The following is a 24737-nucleotide window of genomic DNA, read 5'->3' on the forward strand; positions in this document are numbered from 1 at the left end:
CCCCTTAGTCCTTGCACCATCAGCCAATGGGAACAGCTTCTCCTTGTCTACCTTATCCAAACCTGTCAGAATCTTAAACAAAAACAGAATTACCTGGAAAAACCCAGCAGGTCTGGCAGCATCGGCGGAGAAGAAAAGAGTTGACGTTTCGAGTCCTCATGACCCTTCGACAGAACTTGAGTGAGTCCAAGGAAGGGGTGAAATATAAGCTGGTTTAAGGTGGTGGGGGGGAGAGAGAGAGAGAAGTGGAGGGGGTTGGTGTGGCTGTCAGAATCTTGTCCACCTCTATCAAATTCCCCCCTCCATCTCCTTGGCTCCAAGGAGAACAACCCCAGCTTCTCCGACCCAACCTTGTAGCTAAAACCCCTCATGCCTGGAACCATTCTGGTAAATCCCCTCTTGCGGGGTTGTAAGGGGGTGGTCTCCACCTGAAAGTGTGGCGAGCAGCAGGACCAAGTTTGATCGCCAAGACTTACGCTGAATCAGTATTGCGAACAGCCTCTGGAACACAGACAGACAGACATACACACACCCACATCAAAAGGTGCCAAAACCCGGAAGCCAAAATCCTAGTTGATTTGCGGGAAGGAGGAGGAGGGAGGAGGGAGGAGAGAGTCGGCCACAAGAGGGGAAAACCAGCGCTGCTCCGAGTCTAAAATAGCAGCAGCAGCAGCAGCAACAACAGCAACAACAAGTGTGACAATTAAGGCAGAAAACCAGGAGCAGCAATGGTGAGTAAAGTTTCAACTTGCCTTCGCATTGAGTGTGTATCTACCCCCCTCCCACCCCTCCCCGGCTCTCGGTTTGTCCAGAAGAGAAATTGAAAGTACCGAGGAGACACTCAGGGTCAGTTTAAAAGGACGATCTGGGGAGAAAAAGTTCCAGACAGACTTGCGGCTCTGCCATTTGCCTTCCCCCTCACCCCTTGTAGTTACATTGGCGTGTGCGCTGGAAATAGAGATCTCAGCTGGGCTGGTAAAACGTCCCCCAGAAGCAGCAGAGAAAAATATCACTGGGTGGGGGTGGGGGTGGGGTTAGTATTGACAGAGGACCTGACTGAGGAAGTCCACTGCCTTGGGACTTGGCCTAAGGTGGGCTACCCTCATATTCCCTACTGGTTTCATTGCCCTTGTGCTAGCTGGGCATCTTCTCACTGTCTGGTGAGCCTGACTGGAAAGTTAAAAGGTGGATTCGGTTTGGCTGTGATGCCCGCCCCCCCCACCCCCCACCGTGGTTGGTTGACCTGCGGACACTCAGTGCTGCTGAAACCCTCATCAGTACCTTTGTCATCTCTGAACTTGCGCCCGGCTGCCCAGCTCTGCCTCTGTAAACTCTGCTGCCCAGGTCCTTACTCGTGCCAAGTCCCATTCACCCATCACCCCACCCCCATTCCCCCACCCCCCCACCCTGTGCTCGCTGAGCCTACTTTGGCTGTGGGGCTAACTTTAAAATCTGCATCCTTTTTAAAATCCCTCCATGGCCTCACTATGTAACCTCCAGCTCCACAACCCTCCGAGATCTCTGTGTTCCTCTAATTCTGGCCTCTTCAGACTCGCTCGATTTTAATCACTCCATCATTGATGGCCGCACCTCAACTGCCTTGACCCCAATCTCTGCAATTTCCCCCCCGTAAACCTCTCTGCATCTCTTTCCTCGTTTAAGAAATTCCTTAAAACATACCTCTGTGACCAAACATTTGGTCATCTGACTTGATATCTCCTCACGGTGCTCAGTGTCCATTTTAAAAAATATATAATGCCTTGGTTCATTTTACTAAGCTAAAGGTGCTACTTAAGTACCAGTTGTTGTTAAATGGGCTGTCACCTTGGGAACCATACCCCAGTGACAGGCAGTCATCTGGATATAGAATGATGGTTTGTTCAATAACTTTCTGATTTTTAAAAAATGGTCTGTAAGTCCAATTATTTGTCATCTAACAGCTGCAGTAACAGGATGTGCTGTTTTGTTTTAGCCACAGGTGATAAAAGGATTTTTATAGATGTGTTCATTGATTTAAAAAACACTAGCACGCGCAGCGTTATCACCAAGATTTCTTTAAGTAGACAGTTACATATGAGCAATGTTTACACAGTCACTGTTCAATTGGTTTATCACTAGGATTAGTGTAATGGTGAGTGTGCTACATCTTTATACCTTTTGTCCAGATTTGAGCTGAATGACCCTGGGGGTGAAGAATTGGTGGGGACAGATCTCTCACGGCAGGAAGGAGTGATTAGAGTGGGTCACATTTAGAGAGTATCAGACAAGAAGTGCATTTGCACAATGTTGGAGGATATTGGCTGAAGTGGAACTTTCTGTATGGTGCTTTGACACTAACACTTAAAACAATGAGAATTGATTTGATGTCCTTGCAAAGAAACAGGACAATGATAAACCAAGAATGCTGGAAATCAGAAATTTTGAGAAGTGTACAATGCTGGAAATGAGATGTGGGTTGACCAGCACTTGGAGGAGAGAGGTAGAGTAAGATTTTGGGCGGGGTCCTTTGTTAGAATTCAAATCTGACGAAGGGCTTCGATCGGCCTACCGATTGTTACTTTAAAAAGAACGTAAAAGACCCGAGTCATCTTAAGGGACACTTTTAAAGATCAGACCCCAGCTGGAGGGCCGCGTTCGGTTTGGAGCACCTGAGTTCTCAGCCGAGTTGAAAAGGCTGCTTCCACTGCCCTTATCACTCACTCTTCTCCAAACAGTATCGGCAGAAACCGACACAGGCACTGTGGCTCCGGGATCTTGTCACAAAACAAAAACATTGTGCTCTGCAAACATGGCCAGGTGTTTTCAGGCAAAATCCAGCTGAGCTGCCAGCCCCCTGAAGTGACTTAATAATGAGTGACATTGCATCAGGACTGGAAAAAAAAATTTCATAGAAAAGTGCAGCTGTAATTCCTCAAAGGTAGACTCATGCTGTACCACCTGGGGAGCATCAAAACTAAAATACCAACAGTGAACATTAAAATCAATGCATTTAGCACAACTGTTGTGGGGAGGCTTCGAACAGATCATTCTAAATTCCAATAGGCTCAGGAGAGCCTTCCTGCCGCTAACGCTCGCCATTTATCTGGACTGAGGACTGGCACTGATACATGCTGGCTTGCCTGCACCCATGGCTGGGTTGGTTTGGCAACTAAAAGCCAAAGTGAGGTGCAGTGCTGCCATTCTCTTCCCATCTGGGAGATGCAAGGCTGTATCCTTGCCCACGGACAGGACAGTAGCTAAAGCTAAAAGGTTTTTTTCTACTTGTCAGTACAGGCATGTGGCCCAATCTACCTACGTATAAAGCATCAATATTTTTGAGGACATAAGATGTGGGTCTCGCTTACAAGAGCAGGGGTGGGGGTGGCCGATGACAAAAAAAAGTCTGAGGGGTTGTGATAAGGCTTCAGGTAATGGAAGTAATTTTATGATCTGTAGTGAAGTGCAAGTGGTTCTAAGCCATTTCAACTGGGTGGAATTACTAAACTTCAAGTGGGGAGAAACGTTCATTTCCCCTTTATTTACCTTCTATCAGCATCAAAACTGCAGACCAATGCATTTCTATCGAATCATCACAGTGACCTCAGCATTTCAGCATTCAATGCAGTTAATGTACGTAATATAGGGTGAAGTCCATAACATCAAAACGTGACCTTGCAGGATTATGTTCTTGCAAAGCAAAGCAAGGCACTACAGCAGTACTTCTCAAACCATTTTCCAAGGTGATCCCATTTTAACTCACCACCGCCTTCTCAAGGTCAATTAGGGATGGAAATCCAGCCTTTGCCAGCAATGCCCACACCACATGAGTCAATATACCGTATCACAAAAAAACTCTTTAAATTAACATGACCCCAGACACCAAAAAAACCAAAAGAGAAAGCAGCAATGGAAGGCAGGATTTTCCAGCTCTGCCCGCCGCTCGGATCGTCCGATTCCACCGATAGTCAATGGACTTTCCCTGGGCCATCAAATCTCCCACAGCAGGTCCTGCCAGGACTAAACAGGTCCTGGCCAAAGTAACACAGTAACATTCAATATGTAATTATTAAACCTGACATCTTATAGATCAACATGTAAATTATACCTCGTATAATATGAAAATCAGTGTTTTTAAAGTACTTTGTGAGAATGTACTCATGTAGGTTTCAGCCAAGCTCTCCATATTTCCTGGTGACAGAAGGTTCAGTGAAGCCCTCTCGCTTTCCTGGTGACAGAAGGTTCAGTGAAGCCCTCTCGCTTTCCTGGTGACAGAAGGTTCAGTGAAGCCCTCTCGCTTTCCTGGTGACAGAAGGTTCAGTGAAGCCCTCTCGCTTTCCTGGTGACAGAAGGTTCAGTGAAGCCCTCTCGCTTTCCTGGTGACAGAAGGTTCAGTGAAGCCCTCTCGCTTTCCTGGTGACAGAAGGTTCAGTGAAGCCCTCTCGCTTTCCTGGTGACAGAAGGTTCAGTGAAGCCCTCTCGCTTTCCTGGTGACAGAAGGTTCAGTGAAGCCCTCTCGCTTTCCTGGTGACAGAAGGTTCAGTGAAGCCCTCTCGCTTTCCTGGTGACAGAAGGTTCAGTGAAGCCCTCTCGCTTTCCTGGTGACAGAAGGTTCAGTGAAGCCCTCTCGCTTTCCTGGTGACAGAAGGTTCAGTGAAGCCCTCTCGCTTTCCTGGTGACAGAAGGTTCAGTGAAGCCCTCTCGCTTTCCTGGTGACAGAAGGTTCAGTGAAGCCCTCTCGCTTTCCTGGTGACAGAAGGTTCAGTGAAGCCCTCTCGCCTACTCAGACAGCCACCAAAACACACACACCAGCCCCTCTCCCCAATTCTTCTGTGCCCCCGACAAACACCAGCCAACTTCCCAAACTCCCTCCCCCAACTCACTCACTCACTCAGCCGCCCCTCTTCCCAACAGTCCCTCCCCCTCACTCAGCCGCCCCTCTTCCCAACAGTCCCTCCCCCTCACTCAGCCGCCCCTCTTCCCAACAGTCCCTCCCCCTCACTCAGCCGCCCCTCTTCTCAACAGTCCCTCCCCCTCACTCAGCAGCCCCTCTTCTCAACAGCCTCCTTCCCCTCACTCAGTCAGCAGCTCCTCTTTCCAACCCCCATCGCCCACAGGGTGGACATTTGTAAAAGTAGGAGAACATGAAGGAAAAGACACAATGCTTGGTCAACATTTGTCCCCAGTTACTGTGTGGCAGGGGTGCAGACTGTATAAAGTAATAGGTAAGGTTCCCTTTGCACACCAACCAGACACAATCCTGGAAACGTATTGAACTTCAAAGTATAGCTTCACCTTGAGGTACCAGAATGTTGCACCCGCTCAATCAGTACATCACCATGCTAGACTATGACAACATTCCCTCAGCAGCCTGGCCTCTCCAACAACCATATAAGCAACAATGAGCCTGGGGCTGCAAAGGCCCCTTCATGGCCAGGCCTCTGTCACTGAAAACTGGCTGCAATTCACTACAACCAGCAAAGGCTCGGGCTCCACTGCTCTCTCTTCCTCCCTTCCCAAACTCCGCCTGCCCAACTCCATGGCTCCAGCAAGCGGCCAGCAGCAGAGCTGCGTCCTCCCAGTGGGGTGAGTGACGGAGTTAGGTCTGGGCTGACATGAGGCTAAGCGGCAGAGATTGAGGTTTGGGCCTGGGTGAGCTGCTATGGGGCTCCCCACAGTGGAGTCATTGATTGTGCCCTGGACAACTCGGACTCAGGGATTGGCTGAAAGAACATGTGATCAAGGTCTTGTGCACCAATGACAATGGAGAGACGGAAGTCGGAAAATCATTTCCAGGGGCGGAATTCCATACTTGAAAAGTCTGAAATCCACCAAATGGCAGGAATTTCTCAACCCTACATGAGTGATTTGAGATGCAAAAACCAAATCATAATTTGGAATAAAGAGACCCAACACCTAACATCCTTGAAGCAACACGGTCTGATAAGGGAGCTTACGGTGAAGGAATCCTTAGGAGGAAGTGACCATAATATGATAGAATTGACCTTGCAATTTGAGAGGAAAAAGCTGGAATCAGATGTAACGGTATTACAGTTGATTAAAGGCAACTACAGAGGCATGAGGGAGGAGCTGGCCAGAATTGACTGGGAGATGAGCCTAGCAGGAAAGACAGTGGAACAGCAATGGCAGGAGTTTCTGGGAGTAATTTTGGAGACACAACAAAAAGTCATCCCTAGGAAGAAGAAGCAAACTAAAGGGAGGACGAGGCAACCATGGCTGACAAGGGGAGTCAGGGACAGCAGAAAAGCTAAAGAGAAAGCATACAATGTGGCGAAGAGCAGTGGCAAACCAGGGGATTGGGAAGCCTACAAAGACCAACAGAGGACAACTAAAAAAGAAATAAGGAGGGAGAAGATTAAATATGACGGTAAACTAGCCAGTAATATAAAAGAAGATTGCAAGAGTTTTTTTAGATATATAAAGGGCAAGAGAGAGGCAAAAGTGGACATTGGGCCGCTGGAGAAGTAGTAGTGGGGAACAAAGAAGTGGCGGAGGAACTGAATAGGTACTTTGCATCAGTCTTCATGGTGGAAGACACGAGTGACATCCCCAAAGTTCAAGAGAGTCGGGGATCAGAGGTGAGTATGGTGGCCATTACCAAGGAGAAGGTGCTAGGAAAACTGAAAGGTCTGAAGGTGGATAAATCACCTGGACCAGATGGATTACACCCCAGAGTTCTGAAGGAGATAGCTGAAGAGATAGTGGAGGCGTTAGTGGTGATCTTTCAGGAATCACTGGAGTCAGGGAGGGTCCCAGAGGACAGGAAAATCGCTAATGTAACCCCCCCTGTTTAAGAAGGGAGTGAGGCAAAAGACGGGAAATTACAGGCCGATTAGCCTGACCTCGGTCGTTGGTAAGATTTTAGAGTCCATTATTAAGGATGAGATTTCAGAATACTTGGAAGTGCATGGTAAAATCAGCCAAAGTCAGCATGGTTTCATCAAGGGGAGGTCATGCCTGACAAATCTGTTAGAATTCTTTGAGGAGGTAACGAGTAGGTTAGACAAAGGAGAGCCAATGGATTTTATCTACTTGGACTTCCAGAAGGCCTTTGACAAGGTGCCATACAGGAGGCTGCTCAGTAAGATAAGAGCCCATGGTGTTAGAGGCAAGGTACTAGCATGGATAGAAGATTGGCTGTCTGGCAGGGGGCAGAGTGGGGATAAGGGGGTCCTTCTCAGGATGGCAACCGGTGACTAGTGGAGTTCCACAGGGGTCAGTGTTGGGACCACAACTTTTCACTTTATACATTATTAATCTAGATGAAGGAACTGAGGGCATCCTGGCTAAGTTTGCAGATGATACAAAGATAGGTGGAGGGACAGGTAGTATTGAGGAGGTGGGGAGGCTGCAGAAGGATTTGGACAGGTTAGGAGATGGGCAAAGAAGTGGCAGATGGAATACAACGTGGGGAAGCGTGAGGTCATGCACTTTGGTAGGAAGAATAGAGGCATAGACTATTTTCTAAATGGGGAGAGAATTCAGAAATCTGGAGTACAAAGGGACTTGGGAGTCCTAGTCCAGGATTCTTTTAAGGTTAACTTGCAGGTTGAGTCGGTAGTTAGGAAGGCAAATGCAATGTTGGCATTTATTTCGAAAGGACTAGAATATAAAAGCAGGGATGTGCTGCTGAGGCTTTATAAGGCTCTGGTCAGACCACATTTAGAATATTGTGAGCAATTTTGGGCCCCATATCTCAGGAAGGATGTTCTGGCCCTGGAGAGGTTCCAGAGGAGGTTCACGAGAATGATCCCAGGAATGAAAGGTTTAACATATGAGGAACATTTGAGGACTCTGGGTCTATACTCGATGGAGTTTAGAAGGATGAGGGGGTATCTGATTGAAACTTACAGAATACTGAAAGGCCTGGATAGAGTGGACGTGGGGAAGATGTTTCCATTAGTAGGAGAGACTAGGACCCGAGGGCACAGCCTCAGAGTAAAGGGAAGACCTTTTAGAACAGAGATGAGGAGAAACTTCTTTAGCCAGAGAGTGGTGAATCTATGGAATTCATTGCCACAGAAGGCTGTGGAGGCCGGGTCATTGAGTGTGTTTAAGACCGAGATAGATAGGTTCTTGATTGGTAAGGGGATCAAAGGTTACAGGGAGAAGGCGGGAGAATGGGCTTGAGAAACTTATCAGCCATGATTGAATGGCGGAGCAGAATCGATGGGCCGAATGGCCTAATTTCTGCTCCTATGTCTTTTGGTCTTATGGTCCTTCATAATCTTGACAACTTAACTGGTTCATTTCAACAACTCATTCTGTTCCCTGTAGAGTAAAGGGGTTTTGTTGAATCACTGCATTTCTATGATTTCCTGACTTTTCAGCTTCAGCCATGGGTTTTTCGGGGATAGGGTGAAGTTGTTTCATGCATAAGATTACATTGGATATATGGTACAGAAACAGGCAATTCGGCCCAACCAGTCCATGCCGGTGTTTATGCTTCACTTGCCCAACTTTCCATCTAAACCTACCATTGTAACCCTCGATTAAATCCTCCCTTATATGCTTGTCACATTTCCCCTTAAATGCATCTGTGCTATTTGCTTCAGCCTGCGTTAGTGAGTTCCACATTCTCACCACTCTCTGGGTATGGAATTGTCTATTGGATTTCTCGGTGACGATCTAGTTCTGCTCTTCCCCACAAGAGGAAACATTCTCTCTGTATCCACTCGATCAAAACCTTTCGGAGTTTTAAAGACCTCGATTAGACCAGCTTTTCAGCTTCCTTTTTTTTTCAAGAGAAGAGAGACCCAGCCTGTCAATCCTTTCCTGACACGTATACCCACACATTTCTGGTATTATTTCCTCAAAGGAGGAAGTGCAGATTATTCCCTTTTACCATACCATAGACTCCTTAGGCTCCTTCTCAATCTCTTATGGTGATTTCGTTCCTTGTAGGGTACGAATAATTCCGATATAATTATAAAACTCCAGAAAGAAACGGATGAAGTATTGGAGGTCATGTGTGCTAATACTGATAAAGTGAAGGAGCGAGGAGAGAAACTGGAAGTACTGGACGACAGAGCTATGCAGTTGCTGGAATCCGTGAGTAACCTCTATATATGCTTGAACAGCTACATGTTCCCATAGAATGCTTTTAGATGCATCTTGCACAAACAAATACACATCCATCAGTTTGACTTCAATCCCTGTAGAATAATGGAATCTCTTATCGAGTGAATTTGAGGCTTACCTGTACTATAACAAAACAGCAGTCAATATAGGTTCAGACTAACCTCCTTTTCACAAAAGTTACTCCGACCTTGTTAAACCCTATTAAGAAGTAGGAAGAACAAGCAGAGGCAATATAAAATAAACAGGTACAATTCTAAAGGGGCTGCAGGAGCAGAGGGACCTGAGGGGGTATATCACAAATATCACAGCCTGTCCTGCCCACAAATGATTGAAGGTGGCAGGACAGGCTGAGAAAGTGGTTAATAAAGCATACTGTATCCTGGGCTTCATAAATAGAGGCATGGAGTACAAAAGCAAGGAAGTTTAGGGGGAACGTGACGGTGTAGTGGTATTGTCGCTGGCCTAATAATCCAGAGACCCAGGGTAACGCTCTGGGGACCTGGGTTCGAATCCTGCCACGGCGGATGGTGGAATTTGAATTTAATAAAAATCAAAGAATGATGGCCATTAAACCATTGTCGATTGTTGTAAAAACCCAGGAAATCTGCTGCCCTTACCTGGTCTGGCCTACATGTGACTCCAGACCCACAGCAATGTTGTTGACTCTTAAATGCCCCCTGAACTAGGGCAGATGTTGGCCTGGCCAGTGATGCCCACATCCCATGAATGAGTTGACCTGTATAAAACACTGATTTGGCCTCAACTGGAATATTATATCCAGTTCTGGGCACCACTTTAAGAGGAAGGAATGTGAGATATAGAGATGCAGGAATGGTTCCAGGGAAGAGGGACTTCAGTTATGTGGATAGATTGGGGAAACTGTTCTCCTTGGAGAAGATTCAGAGGAGATTTGTGTTCAAAATCACAAAGGCTCTGGAAGGAATAGATCTTAAGAAACTGTTCCTGTTGGCAGAAGGATCGAGAACTAGAGGCTAGATAAGAACAAAGAGAGTTTCACAACCAAATGAGGGCAAGTGCGGAGGTGGGCGGCATGAAAATTTGTGCTGCTAGCCAAAGTGTCTGTAAGCCAGCTTCCCAAAGGCAGGTAGACAATTAAGGTGGGTAAATGGTCTATTAAGGCCAAGGTCAGAGGCTGAATGGAATTTTCCCCTCTACAATGCTAGTGGCCATCTTTCTTTTAAAGCTTGAAAAGTAGGAGAGTCTTCCTTACCTGAACTGCAGGCTGAGGTTCCATCCAAGCTGGGAGACCTCTTATGAGTCCTGCAACTTTGAGAGCCTGCAAGCCATTCTTAATTGGATGGGGAGCCCACCCACTGGCTGTTAATTGGCCAATTCAGGGAAAATCACTACTGGGTGACTGTTTTCCACACAGTGCAGGGTTTGGACCCCCATTTGACCCCTAAGTCCTGACCCAAAACCTTAAATCCAGTCCCATGAGTCTTATTCTTATTGTCAAGGAGTGAGTTATAAGGAAGACTACAGGAACATGGGCTGTTTGAGAGGACGTATCAGAGAGGTGAGGAGTTCAAAATAGTTAACGGAGTGAAAAAATAACATAGGATTACATAGGATAAACGGCACAAAAACAGGCCATTCAGCCCAACCAGTTTATGCTCCAACCGAGCCTCCTCCCATCTTTTCCTATCTAAATCTATCATCATAACCCTCTATTCCCCTGAATTGTGAGAATATGATTCAAGGGACATCAGGTCATGGTAAAAGGCAGATTTAAGACAAACTGTGGGTAGTTCTTCACACATACAGTCATCAATATGTAGAATGGCTTCTTAGATACGGTAATAGAAGCAAAGGCGCTGGAATCATTTCCAAAACAATTAGATGTAGCAAAGGAACAACTTTAGAAACTTTCGGGACGGATGAGTTAAGCTGGGTCAATCTTGTGATCCTGATTCGTGTTCGGTATTGACTGGAAGAATTCCATGTTTGCTCCGGATCTCAGTTGGGAAATAGCAATGCCTCCCCAGTGAAATCAAGAAACTTGAATTTCTGGAGCTGTGATCGCAGCTTTAGGATTTTGCTAAACACTTTACAACCAGTGAGGGTGTACTCACTATTGTAACACAGAAATATAGCAGCCAGTTTGTGCACAGTAAGGTCCCACACACGGCAATGAGATACATGACCGGATTACTTGTTTTAGTGATGTTAGTTGAGCGATTAAAAACTAGCTGGGACTGGGAAAACATCCCCTCAGATCTTCTTTGAATTGTGACATGGGAACTTTTACATTTACAAAAGAGGGTGGACGGGGCCTCGGTTCAATGTCTAATCTGAAAGATAGCACCTCCAGCAGTGCAGCACTCCCTCAGAATTGCACTGAAGTGTCAGTTTAGATCATGCGTAAAGATCTCTGGAGTGAGATTTGAACCTTGTGACTCAGAGGGTAGATTTCTACCACTGAGCCAAAACTGACAGGTAACGTGTTGACATTTGCTGTCCAAATTTTCACATGGCCAGTTGTGGATGAGGTACTGGAGGGTCAGTGTATTCAATATTTCTGGGCTGATCTTCTCTATTCCGTTCTTTACCTTCAAGCGCTAAAAAGATGACAATCTGCCTCTGTGAATCTTGTTCTTTCCATAATCACGGTCCATTGAATATTATGAAATATTGTGTGAAAATCCAAGTTTGTCAAATGCATTAGACAGTCAGCCACCTCAATGAGTGATGTCACCTGTTACCAATCCCGCGTTTTATGCTCTCTTCACTTGAACAATAACTTTCAGAGTTTCAAAATAGTTGTATCAGTAACGCCAGTTGAGGATTTTTGATGCATGCTAATGGCGTGTGTTCATCTTCATAGGGTAAAGTGTTTCAGAAGACGGCGAAAGAGGTAGCAAAACAAGAAAGGTTTAAGAACATGAAATGGAAAATTATTTTGGGAGTGACGTTTGGTCTTGTGGCTCTCATCATCATCATAGTGATCGTTTGCTTTATTCTATCTTCCAAACCAAAAGATTCAGTTACTCCTTCCACAACAGAAAAAACAGTGAATGGACAGTAGTGACCATTGTGACCTGGACTGTGGATTGCTTTGCAGTGTTAAGAGCAAGACCTGTCATCATTGCTGCTGAGCCAAGATACTTTTAACTGTGGTACTTAGAAGTTAGAAACTAAACAGCCATGAGGAGCAGCAATTGACACCGTTAACACAATTTTATTGCGTTCTTTAATTAATTTGTTGACTATCCATTACAGCAAAAAAAATCAATGCAACTTAATTTTGTTTTTGAAATAATATATGGGATCCAGATGGACCTGTTAGATTTGTCAGCTTTCCCAAGTCTGCCTCTCAAACAGTGTGGTTAGGGCCCACCTCTATATCTACGTAACACCATTCCAACCAATAAAATTAGGATACGATTGTTTAATAGTTATGCTACTGAACTAACAACCAAGAAGTTGTGAGCTCCTAACTTGCTATACCAATGAAATTAAATTCAACAAAAACAGGTAGTTGTGGCCCCAGAAAAGTGATCATAATAGTCGGTGGACTGTGGGGAAAATCCAACTGGTCTCTAAGGGAATCTATTTCCCCTAATTGGTCTGTTCCCACTTTATATAACTCATCTCCTGACTCCCCAGTGCCTGTCCTCCATCTACAAGGCACAAGTCAGGAGTGTGATGGAATACTCCCCACTTGCCTGGATGAGTGCAACTCCCACAACACTCAAGAAGCTCAACACCATCCAGGACAGAGCAGCCCACTTGATTGGCACCACATCCACAAACATTCACTCCCTCCACCACTGACACAGTGTGTACCACATACAAGACACTGCAGCAACTTGCCAAACCTCCTTCAACAGCACCTTCCAAACCTGCAACCTCTACCATCTAGAAGGACAAAGGCAACACCACCTGGAAGTTCCCCTCCAAGTCACACACCATCCTGACTTAGAACAATATCGCCGTTCCTTCACTGTCACTGGGTAAAAATCCTGGGACTCCCTCAGGGCATTGTGGGTGTACCTACATCATATGGACTACAGCGGTTCAAGAAGGTGACTTGCCACCGCCTTCTCAAAGGCAATTAGGGATGGGATGGGGGTACGGGGAAAAGACAGGGCAATGGCACAAGGTCACAATGCTCATTTGGAGAGCCGGTGCAGACATGATGGGCTGAATGGCCTTCTTGTGGGCTGTTAAAATTCTGTGAAATAAATGATGGCCCTGCCAGTGACACTTACATCCCAAGAATAAATAAAAGTATATATAGTTGAATCTTAACGACCTCTGAAACAAACTGGGACAAACTATATGGATGGGTAATCAATAATGCCTTGCCAGCATTGTTCATATGCTTCAGACAAATAAAGATAGGGTTTTGTAGTAAAATTGTAGCAGTAAACTGGATATCTAAGAATTGCCTTCCAGCTGCTGAATTGAAGAATGAGAGTATCCACAAATTTTATCTCTGTTGGTTAAAGTTCTCTTTTGATAGATTTGAGCTTTACAGACCAAGAGAATTCCCAAGTACCACCACAAGTCTCTACTGATGTACTTCACAGAATGGGAGAGGTATAGCCACTTTCCTTCCCTCTTTTTACTTTATCAAATTTATCATTTGTCTTTGGGGAGAGCTCGTGGTGTACCAAAACAATTCCTTTCTTCACAAGTGCACCCATAGCCTCCCTATTAACCCACCTATACTCACTTATAGGAACAAAGGACTAAGGAGCAGGAGTATGTCTTTGAGCCTCTTCCACCGTTCAATAAGTCCATGGTTGATCTGATTGTGGTCTCAACTCCATCTTCCTGTCAGCCCTCAATAACCCTCGACTCCCTTGTCCATCAAAAATCTATCTAACGTAGCCTGAAATAAATTCAATGACCCACTACTTTCTGGGAAAGAGAATTCCACATACTAACGACCCTCTGAGAGAAAAAAATTCCTCCTGATCTCCACCTTAAGAGGGAGGCCGCTTATTCTTAAACCGTGTCTCCTAGTTCTAAACTCTCCCACAAGGGAAACATCCTCCTGGTATCCACTCTATCCGCCATATCACTTATGAAAGGTGGAGGCTTCCCCTGGTCCTGAAGCATGTCGCAGCTCAGTGAAGGAGTCTGCACCGACAGGAGAGGGAGGAGAGAAAACTATGAGAGTAAGAGAAACAAGGGCGAGGTGGCGAAAGCCAGTTCAGTGGAGTACCTCAAGAATTCAAAAGAATTGGAAAATGAAATGCAGTGTATCCAATATTGTGAAGTGGAGTTTAATGTATTGAAGCTGACTGCCAGATCGGTTATGTCGTAATAAAAAATCTTTTAACCCCTTGGATATTGTAAAAGAAAGAGTTTGAAAGGAAATGCTTACTAGCTGCATCCAGAATTATAATCCATGCAGAAAACCTTTCATTTCTTTTTCTTCCCATTCAGAGAATAATCTGTTTTACTTATTTCACTTTTATATCACACACTTCTTCCTCACTGCAACTCCGCGGTGTTGGAATTAAGATTCATCATATTGTGTCCTGCTGTTGCAGTTATTTCCCAGAACCTTCAACGTGTGACATTCCTCATCTTCATCACGGGTTTGCTTCCTACAACCTAAAACTCAACGTGGCATCGCCTAATTATAACTCACTGAATTAACTTACTTTCTTTTTGACTCCTGCTCTTTCCACGTTCTGTAAAATGGGCATCGGCCTTCCATCATTAATGAGGGGATTAGGATTACCCGGGTCCTATTAGTCAAGAAGGCAACATTGTCTGACCAGCAGCCTTCCCACAGGTGCAAAAGAAAAATACTGAGGATGCTGGAAATCTGAAATAAAAACAGAAAAAAAACTGTTGGGAATAACAGCTCAGGCAGCGTCGGCGGAGAGAAACAGAGTTAACGCTTCAGATTGAGATGACCTATCATCAGAACTCATTGGTGCTGTTAGTCCCAGTGCTTGGTCAGTTTGCTAAGGAGCAAAGCTAATGGAGCAAGTAACACATCCCATTGCTCTGGGCATCATTTCCCATTTTACATAGCAGACTCCTGACTCATCCCATTTTGTAGGAAGCTTAACTCAATTGCCAATTAAGAGCCTGACATTTTTTTTGCCATTGTAAGCTTCTAAATGACGATATTTAATCATTGCTATGGTGATTTTCAAAGGGGATCTCTTATAGTTGGTTTCAGTTCACGTTTGGATTTGGTGTAAGAACTGGCAAGGTGTCTCCGAACCTCAGACTGCCACCAAGAAATGGCAGCCAATCTGCATCTTGACCTTCTCGGTGACCTTTGAACCACCTCCCTCCCAGAAGCTTAACTCGACCAGCCATATAAATACTGTGGCTACAAGAGCAGGTCAGAGGTTGGAAATTCTGTGCCAAGTAATTCACCTCCTACATCCACAGCTACAATTCCCTTCATCTACAAGGCACCTGTCAACAGTGTGATGGAATAATCTCCACTTGCCTAACAACGCTCATGAAGCTCGACAACATCCATGAAAAAGCAGCCCGCTTGTCTGCACCCCATCCACCAGCTTCAACATTCACTCCCTCCAACACTGGCAAGCAGTGGCAGCAGTGTGTGTATCATCTACAAGATGTACTGCAGCAACTTGCCAAGCATCCTTCAACAGCACCTTCCAAACACGCGTCCTCCACCACCCACAAGGACAAGGGCAGCAGACACAGGGGAACACCACCACCTGCAAGTGCCCCTCCAAGCCACATACCATCCTGACTTGTAAATATATCGCTGTTCCTTCACTGTCGCTGGTTCAAAATCCTGGAACTCCTTGACAGCACAATGGGTGTACCTACATCAGGTAGACTGCAATAGTTCAAGAAGGCAGCTCACCACCACCTCGAGGGCAATAAGGGATGGGCAACAAATACTGGCCTTTCCAGCAACACTCACATTGCATGAAAGAATTAAAAAAAAGTATGACTTAGATCAGGATTTGATTTAACTTGAAGTGAGCAAAAAGTAATACCAAGAACAGTGTGTACCATCTACAAGATGCACTGCAGGAACTCACCAATGCTCCTTAGACAGCACCTTCCAAGCCCACGACCGCTACCATCTAGAAGGACAAGGGTAGCAAATGCATTGCAACACAACCACCTGCAAGATCCCCTCCAAGCCACTCACCATCCTGACTTGGAACTATATCACCATTCCTTCACTGTCGCTGGGTAAAAATCCTGGAACTCCCTCCCTAACAGTACTGTGGGTGTACCTACACCACATGGACTGCAGCAGTTGAAGAAGGCAGCTCACCACCACCTTCCCAAGGGCAATTAGGGATGGACAATAAATGCTGGCCCAACCAGCGACACCCACATCCCATGAATGAATTAAAAGAGTGAATATCCAATCGATAAAGACAAGCAAAGGGATACAAAGAAAGTAGTTAGAACTCCAAAAAAGGAATACATGGATTGTCAATGGCAATACTTTTACAAGTAAATTAAGAGAAAGAGGGTGATTAAGATTAACGTGGGCCCCTTAAATTCAGAGCCAGATAATATTATAATTGAAAATCAGGAATAGGAAGAGCTGCTTTGCTTTGGTCATCATAGTAAAGGAAGAGGATATAGAGATAGGAGGAAAACTAAAAATAAATCAAATAGAGGAACTTAGTTGACACAAGCAGAAAATGAAATTGAGAAATAATGAATTAAAGATTAATACATTTCCAGGAGCTGATGGTTTCCACCAAACATCTTTAAATTAAGTTTAGTTGTGACCTTTCAAAAAGCTCTTGATTCAGGAATTGTTCTCCTAGCTTGGGAAACTGCCAATGTTACTCAATGATTTAAGAAGGGTAGGAGAGAGAAACTAGAAAATTATAGGCCCTAAGGGATAGAGCGACTAAGCGCCTGAACAAAAAGATCTGCTCAGAATGAGCCGACATGGGTTTGTATCTCGTGAACCCGTTTGAGCTTTTTGAGGAAGTAACTGGCATGAGAGTCCTAGGCCGGGATTATCTAGGATCTTTTAGGACGAGTTCGGAGATGGGAAGGCTGCCAAAATGCCGTGGGAAGGCAGCGGGTAGTGTTCCCAATGCCTTCCTGACAATTTGCCAGGAAGGATGGCAGATGATCCTCATGCCCAGAGTCCAGTTGAGCCACTTAAGTGGCCAATTGAAGGCTTCTACCCGCCTCTGCTGATTTTTTCGCCAGCGCTGGGGCCTTCTGCCAGTTGGGGAGAGAGCCAAGTAAACCCTGGCATTCTCCCAGTGGGTTCTGGGGTGGGGGGGGGGGGTGGGGGGGAGGCAGACTTCTTTCTGGGCACACTTCAACCCACGAAGGGGCCACCCCACGCCCCGCAGCGGCAATAGCCCCAGCGTCGGTGCCATCTGGCCTCACCAACTTGGGGCCCCATTGTCCACATGCCCCTGATTGCCTGGTTGTGCGGGTGCAGGTCCAGGTCCACCGCTGGGTCCTCCTCCTCCAGGTGCAAGCCAAGCCGCAGCCACTGGTGGCGCTGCTGAGCTGGCGGCTTTCTGATTGGGCTGGCAGCTCTTGGGGGGGAAGGGGTGGGGGGGTTGGTGAGGGGCAGGCTGCCACCCTTAGATTGGATGGCAGGACTGGTAGCAGCTACTTAATTGGCTGCTGTGCGTAAAACGGGTCCCATCGCCTGCCAAAGCAGAGTCGTCCCAACTTTAGCAGAATGATACAGGGCTGAATTTTGCCCTTGACAGGTGGGCGGGCCTGACCGATTTGGCGATGGGCGGGTAGCTGATCAGCGCCGCCAAAACAGGCCCCGCCGCCGTTTTATTTGGCCTGCCCAGTGTGACGCCTGACGGGAAGCGCTATGCTGTCCCTGTTCGGGGGTGGGGGGGGATTCCCCAGCTGCGAGAGTGCTCTCTTTCCCGCATGCGCATGAAATAGCGCACGTCTCCCTGAGGCTAAGTGATGCCTCAGGGAGATCGCGGAAAGGTTGTGAACGTTGAAGAGTGGAAAGATTTTTAAAAATCACTCACGGTCCCCCCCCCCCACCCCACCCCCCTCATGTGAAAATGTCACACGAGATGGGACACGTTAATAAAGTGCACAAAAAAGCTTTATTAAAACTTTTTAAAAATCCAAACGCAAACCTCATCCCCGCCCCTCAAAATCCTCGTCACTCGCTGACTTAAGGGCCTTAACAAGGCCTTTAATCAATGGCAGCCGAGTGTCGCGCTGCATAGTGTGCCCGCCCCCCCTAAACATGGCGATGCCGCGCGCTGATGCCAGGACGCTCGCCCGACGCCAGCTCGTGACAGTTTAAGCGCTGATTTGCTGGCTCCGCCACCCGCGCGTCAGCCAGAAGGTCCAGCCCTGTGGCTGCGAGGGTTAAGTGGTGGAGACAGAATGCACTGACTGAGCTCCCGTTTCCTGGAGTTCAGGAGATTAATGGGCGATCTAACTGAGGTGTTTGAGAGGGCTTGAAGGATTTGATACGAAGAGAAACCATTTCCTCTGATGAGGAGAGTCCAGAACAAGGGGGGTTGTAACCCTAAAATTAGAGCCAAGCTGATCCGGGGTGATGTCAGGTGACAGTTCTTCACACCAAGGGCTAGTGGGAAATTTTCCCCCAAAAAGCTGCTGAAGCTTTGGGCCAAGTGAAAATTTCGAAATTGAGATTGGTAACTTTTTGCCAGGCATTCGGTATCAAAGGTTACAGAACAAAGGCGGGTGAATGGCTTTAAGACACAGATGGTGTGACTGAAGGACGGCACCAGTTTTGCTGGGCTGAATGGCCTCCTCCTGTTCCTACGAGCAGGGACTTTGGACTGGGATGCTGGACATGAGCCAGTATTCATTGTTATTCAGTCGCTGTGCACCAAATGTGCTGCATGTCCTCCGGCCTTACCCAAACAGGCCTACGCGAGCCCAGATAGAGATTTGGTCAACATCCGAGCCCAGACTGATTCTATCCCCACCCTGAGTTCCAACAACGCACAGTGAGCACCGAATAATGTTTAGGAACGAAAACAATACCTAATGTATTTCTTTGCGCACCCCCCCCCCCACCCCCCCCCAACAAGAGAGTTTTTGGTTCACTTGTTCCAACTGTTACATTGCCTGAGGATCAAGTGTTGCTGCTCAGGTAATTGGATGATTCAGACCTGGGACATTGTGGCTCCATATGGTTCACTTAATACACTTTTATTACCAGCTGAACTAGCAGGGAGGTAAACAGCTGAAGTTCAAAGAATAAATTACATATGAATCCATATACTGGGAGTTAGTTACTCATACTGGCCTTCACAATCAGCCTTGACTACATTATTTTACCTTTCATTTCCTCCCTCCATTTGTTCAATGACTCTGAGTTCAGGGACAGTTGCTCATGTGTGATACTTTCCTCGGGCGGGCAAACAATGGTGTAGACATCCTGTATATATAGACATCCTGGATGTGTAGGCTATAGAAAATGTGTGGGAGCATGCACAAGTGACCAGGAGGAAGTGATTGTTCACAGGGATAGAGTCATTACAGCCGTGCTTTCCTCAGTGATGACTTCAATGCCAGGAGCTGAGAGTTCACCAATTTGAAGAAATCGTAAAACAGACCTTTATGTTCTTTAGGCAAACCCGTCAGTCATTGCGTCTGTGCCAGCTCGCTGTAAGATTTATTCAGCTAGTCCCACGCCCTCACCTTTTCCACATACCTGTGTGAATTTGTTCTTTCTGGATAGTTATCCAATTTCCTTTTGAAAGCCACAATTGAATCTGCCTCTGCCACACTCTCAGGTTGTACATTCCAGATCCTAACCAGTTGCTTTTTTTTCATGTCACCAGAGTTTGTTTGCCAATCACCTTAAATCTGTAACAAAAACAAAAAATGCTGGAAAAACTCAGCAGGTCTGACAGCATCTGTGGAGATAAAGACAGAGTTAACATTTTGATTCCGTATGACTCTTCGTCAGATCTAAAGAGAAGTACAAATATACTGTTTAAGGGGGGGGGGGGTGGAATTGTGGGGGGGGGGGGGTGGCGGTGTGCTAGTGGGGAGGGGGGGGATGGTGGTGGAACAGGGGGAGTTGGATAGAAGGCCAGTAATAGGTGGAGGCAAAGGAGAGATTGCAAAAGATGTAATAAACAAAAGGTCAAAGGGGTGTTAATGGTGGTGATACTGGCTAAAGGAGGTGCTAATGCTGACATTAAAAGTAGAAAGCAAATTGAGCAAGTGACAGGTGGCCCTAGTGGGGCTGGGGTTCAGACCTCTCATAATTTTGAGCACCTTTATCAAATCTCCTCTCAACCTTCTCTTCTCCAAGGAGAACAGACCCAGCTTCACCAATCTATCCCAGTAACTGAAGTTGCTCAGAACCATACTCGTAAATCTTTTCTGCACCCTCTCTAACACCTCAATGCCCTCCCTAAAGCGGTGGACACCCAGAGGTGGACGCAATATTCCGGTTGAAGTTAAACCAGAGTTTTACACAGGTTGCTCACAACTTCCTTGCCTCTATTTATAAAGCCGCAGATACAGTGTGCTTTATTAACCACTTTCTCAACCTGCCCTGCCACCTTCAATGACTTGTGCACATATACCCCCCCCCCGGATCCCTCTGCTCCTGCAGCCCCTGTAGTTCTAGATGTTTTTGGAAACATTGTCATTTGTAAGGATGGAAGTTAATGTTTCAGATTTACCGAACTATATTGTTCATTTAGTTACTGTTAAAAACATATCCTAAAAGAATGCCCTTGCTTATAATTTTGAATGACTATTTTGCTCATTTTCAGCCCTCATCTCTACCTGCTGCCTTCTGCTAGTGTTTTGAACCAGGAATGGCTCGCATCTTTTCTGTATTCTGTTAACGGTCACGTACTGGCCTGCAACAGATTGGTGGACCACAGCTGTATGTTACAAACTTTAAATTAAAAGAACGAAACAAGAAATCTGAATGAATTCACAATGGCTGTAGCAGATATGCAGATAGCATTGTTACTGTGAAGAGTTATTTGACAGGTAGCACCACACTAGATAAACACACTTTTAGAGCCAACTTCCTTCATGTAAATACTTCCACAGAGGAAATTTATCATCAGTAGGGGCAGGAATTTGAGAGAGGAAAGGCTGGCCAATGAAACATCTCTCACAGACAATAACTATAAATAGCAGCATCTATAAGTGCTAAGGAAATGTAAGCAACATCCTGACAAACCAATTTTTCAATCCTACTCATGTTGGATCACAGTTGTAAAAGTTGGGGAATAGAAACTGCCTGAAACCATGTCCAGGTGACCATTTTCGATGCATGCGCTGGGACTGCACGTTTTAACAGGCTATTTGACTGGAGAGGCATCTCAGCTCAGCCTGCTTACCTGACTTCTTGCACTTGCACTCACTCTCCAGCCAGGGCAATTAGAGAGCTATCATGACACTGTCTCCCATCCTAATCCAGGAGCAGTGAGGTCTACTATAATGCCCACTGTGGTGCCCTGGTTGAAATCCACTAACTTGGCACAGAACATAATGGGGTCTTCCTGTTCTGTTTCATAACTTCTTCCATAGGAGAAGTTTTAAAAGATTTACTAGAACCAAAAGTTTTGAATGGGGGTGGGGGGGTATATTTAAACTCAATGATACAATTCTAAAGGGGGTGCAGGAACTGAGAGACGTAGGGGATTTATGTTTACAAACCATTGAAGGTGGCAGGACAAGTTGCGAAGGCTGTTAAAAAAGTATATGGGATCCTTGGCTTTATTAATAGAGGCATGGAGTGCAGTAGGAAAGAAGTTATGCTAAACCTCTATAAATCATTGGCTAGGCTTCAAGGCCTAAGGGATGTTGCAGAAGAGATTTACAAGAATGGTACCAAGGCTGAGGGGCTTCAGCTATTTGGAGTGTTTGGAGAAGTGGGCGAGATTATCTTTAGCCCAGGAGAGGTTGAGAAGAGATGTGATAGAGGTGTTCAAAATCATGAACGGTTTTGATAGAGTAAATAAGGAGAAACTGTTTCCAGTGGCGGGGTGGTGGGGGGGGTGGGGGGGGTGGTCAGTAACCAGATGACATAGGCCAGGATTTTCCAGACCCGCTGTGCCGCTGGGGATGTAGCGGTCCAGCCAAAAGTCCATTGACTTTCAGCAGGACCAGAAGATCCCGGCAGTGGGTGGGGCCAGGAAACCCAGCCTGAGACTTAAGGATTATTTAAAAAACCAGAGGCAACATCGGGGGGAAAGAACTTACACAATGAGTTATGATCTTGACTGTGCTGTTTGAAAGGGAAGTAGATTCAATAGTAACAGAAGGAATTTGGATAAATACCTGAAGGGGGGAAAGAAATTACAAGGCTTTAGGAGAAGAGTGGGACTAATTGAAAAGCCCTACCAAGAGCTGGCACATGCATGACGGGCTGAATGGCCTGTTTCTGTCCGGTCAGGTTCCATGAATCTACAAAAAGACTCAATAATGCCTCAAAGTCATTGACAGGAACCAAATAAGCTGAGAATTTGAGGAAGAGGAAGGTAACAGTGACTTCTGTGGTTTGAACCTTTACAATAACAAACTCTCGGTTCAGATATTATACATGAGAAATGGAAAGCTCAGCATGTCTACTCCACAAAGGTTTTAGTTAAACCAAGATACACTCCCTCAGAATGATTGACCTCAAATCAGATGGTGATTTTCGAGTATCTTTTCATTGAACCATATGTGTTATAATTCATAGCATGTCCTCCAAACTCAGGACTCTGTTCTCTCCCTCATTCTGTTCCTTAGTCTTCTCCATGTCAATGATATCTTCATTTCCAAATCTAACGTGGCTCCAAGGTAGCTCTGTTGTCTCTCAGTCAGAATGTTGTGAACTCAAGACCCACTCCAGAGACACGAATACATAATCAGTGCTGACATTTCAGCCCCATGCTGAGGGAGTGCTGCACTGCTGAAGGTTCTGTCTTCCAGATAAGACATTAATCTGAAGCCTGGCCTCCCAGCAGGACTTAAACAATCCTGCCATGAAGGAGACCAGGGGAATTCTCTCAGCCAACATTTATCTGTCACCCAATATCACCAAAACAAGCAGATTATCTTGTCATTATCTCATTGCTGAGATGTTGCTTTGCACCAAGCGGCTGCCAGGTTTCATATGTTACAACAGTGACAACACTTCAAAAAAGTGTTTCATTTACTGAAAAGCGCTATGGGATGTCCTGAGACCATGAAAGGCACTACAGAAATGCAAGTTCTGCATTTCTTTTCTTTCCATCTGTTGTTTTGCTGATAATGCCACTTCAGCAGACTGGGCACGCTCAATGTTCACAATTCTATTCTCCTCAATACAATGGCTCAGTCTTGATGTGCAATCCTGGGGCAACAGCAGGAATACGGCAAATTAGTCTGCCTGCCTCACTGGCTCATTACCTGTATCATGAAATCCATTGATCTGCATGTCCCTGGGTGCTAAATTTGCTGCCTGTGGAGGTTGTAACATTTAAGAAACAGGATGTTTCAATGCTTGTTATCTTGGTTCCTGCCTAGTAACAAGGATGGAACCATCTGGAAGTGTTTTGATAGGTCCCTAGATCAGTTCAAGGGTCAGTGAACACCTCTTCTTGACGCAGTCAGTTTGAGGTAGTCTGCCAGTCAACAAGTGTCACAAAGGCAAAAGGGACAGAAACAGGTCCCAGTTAAGTTAAAGGAAGAGCTGTGGGGAGCAGACTTTAAGTATAGAGGACCATTGGGGCAAAAGTACCTGTTTGGAGCAGAGGTGTTCTGCTTGGCATGCCAGAAGTCTGAAAGCATGTTTGTGAACTAGTGTTGTGTGTGCTCAGGAATCCAGGGAGAAGGAAGGCGAGATTGAAACCCTGTGAGGTGGGCCACTGTTAATGCTGTCCAAGTGGGAGCAACTTTTGGAGAGAATTCCAAACAGAGATCCTCAACGGTGAAGCTGGGGATCCTCACGAGACAGTTTCAATGAGATTGTTTGACTTGGTGTTTACTGACGTCTGGGTGGGTTCTTGAGAAATCCATGGACTCTGTCTAGGTTGCATCTGTCATTTGCTCTGTAATGTGGTGTGTTTGACCACAGATCATCTGTTAATTCACATGCACCTCATACTTACCCTGAATGTTAGTGTGTGAGATACATATTATAAGTTGTTTTATCTTTCTTGGATAGTAAAGCTTCTTTTTCTTAGTTCACAACCCATGGAATCTTGTGACTTTGTTCCAAAAGCCAGTGTCTTGAATCTCAACCTTTATCTACTTTAAACAAAACGTTATTGGTCCATAACTGGATCTTCCCCATGTCCCGTGGTCTGGCCAAGGATTGTTAAGAATGGAAAGCTGCAGATGCCAGTTATGGCCCCAGAGGCAACTTGCAAACCCTGAAAAGCAGGGAAGGGTGATTCAGGCAACCATGGTGGCAGCCTCCAGCGATTCCTTTAAAGATCTCTGTTTCAGCTGCCTAGCATCTAAAGAAGCTATTGGCACCATGCATTGCATGTTCTTTTGCAAGCTATTTTATTGGAGGCGCCAACTCATTTCAAATTAACACCCATGTTCATTTTTAATATTTTATTCTCAGTGGGTGACATTGGCAAGGCTGCCATTCATGTCCATTCTTAATTACCCTGAGAAAGAATACTGGACTTTCACTTGAACTGCTGATGTCCTAGTGCTGATAGAGAAAGACCATGTGTCCCTACTTTACAACAGTGAGTGTACTTCAAAAGGTATTT

General features: G+C 45.8%; 1 protein-coding gene across 1 annotated transcript; it reads left to right on the forward strand.

Annotated features, from left to right (window-relative positions):
• The first annotated feature begins 549 nt into the window (after nt 1-549).
• On the forward strand, nt 550-14396 carry LOC121290186 (vesicle-associated membrane protein 1-like). The gene is made up of 3 exons (XM_041210443.1): nt 550-731; nt 8902-9048; nt 11924-14396. The coding sequence occupies exons 1-3, from the start codon at nt 729-731 to the stop codon at nt 12122-12124; spliced, it is 351 nt and encodes a 116-aa protein (XP_041066377.1). The 5' UTR covers nt 550-728; the 3' UTR covers nt 12125-14396.
• Nucleotides 14397-24737: the final 10341 nt, after the last annotated feature.

Source organism: Carcharodon carcharias, chromosome 17 (genome assembly GCF_017639515.1).
Source record: "Carcharodon carcharias isolate sCarCar2 chromosome 17, sCarCar2.pri, whole genome shotgun sequence".
NCBI lineage: Eukaryota > Metazoa > Chordata > Chondrichthyes > Lamniformes > Lamnidae > Carcharodon > Carcharodon carcharias.

What these genes read in the sequence shown, in the direction of transcription:
- LOC121290186 (XM_041210443.1), top strand. An exon ending in CTATGCAGTTGCTGGAATCC is followed by an intron (nt 9,049 to 11,923) that starts GTGAGTAACCTC and finishes TCATCTTCATAG; the next exon opens with GGTAAAGTGTTTCAGAAGAC.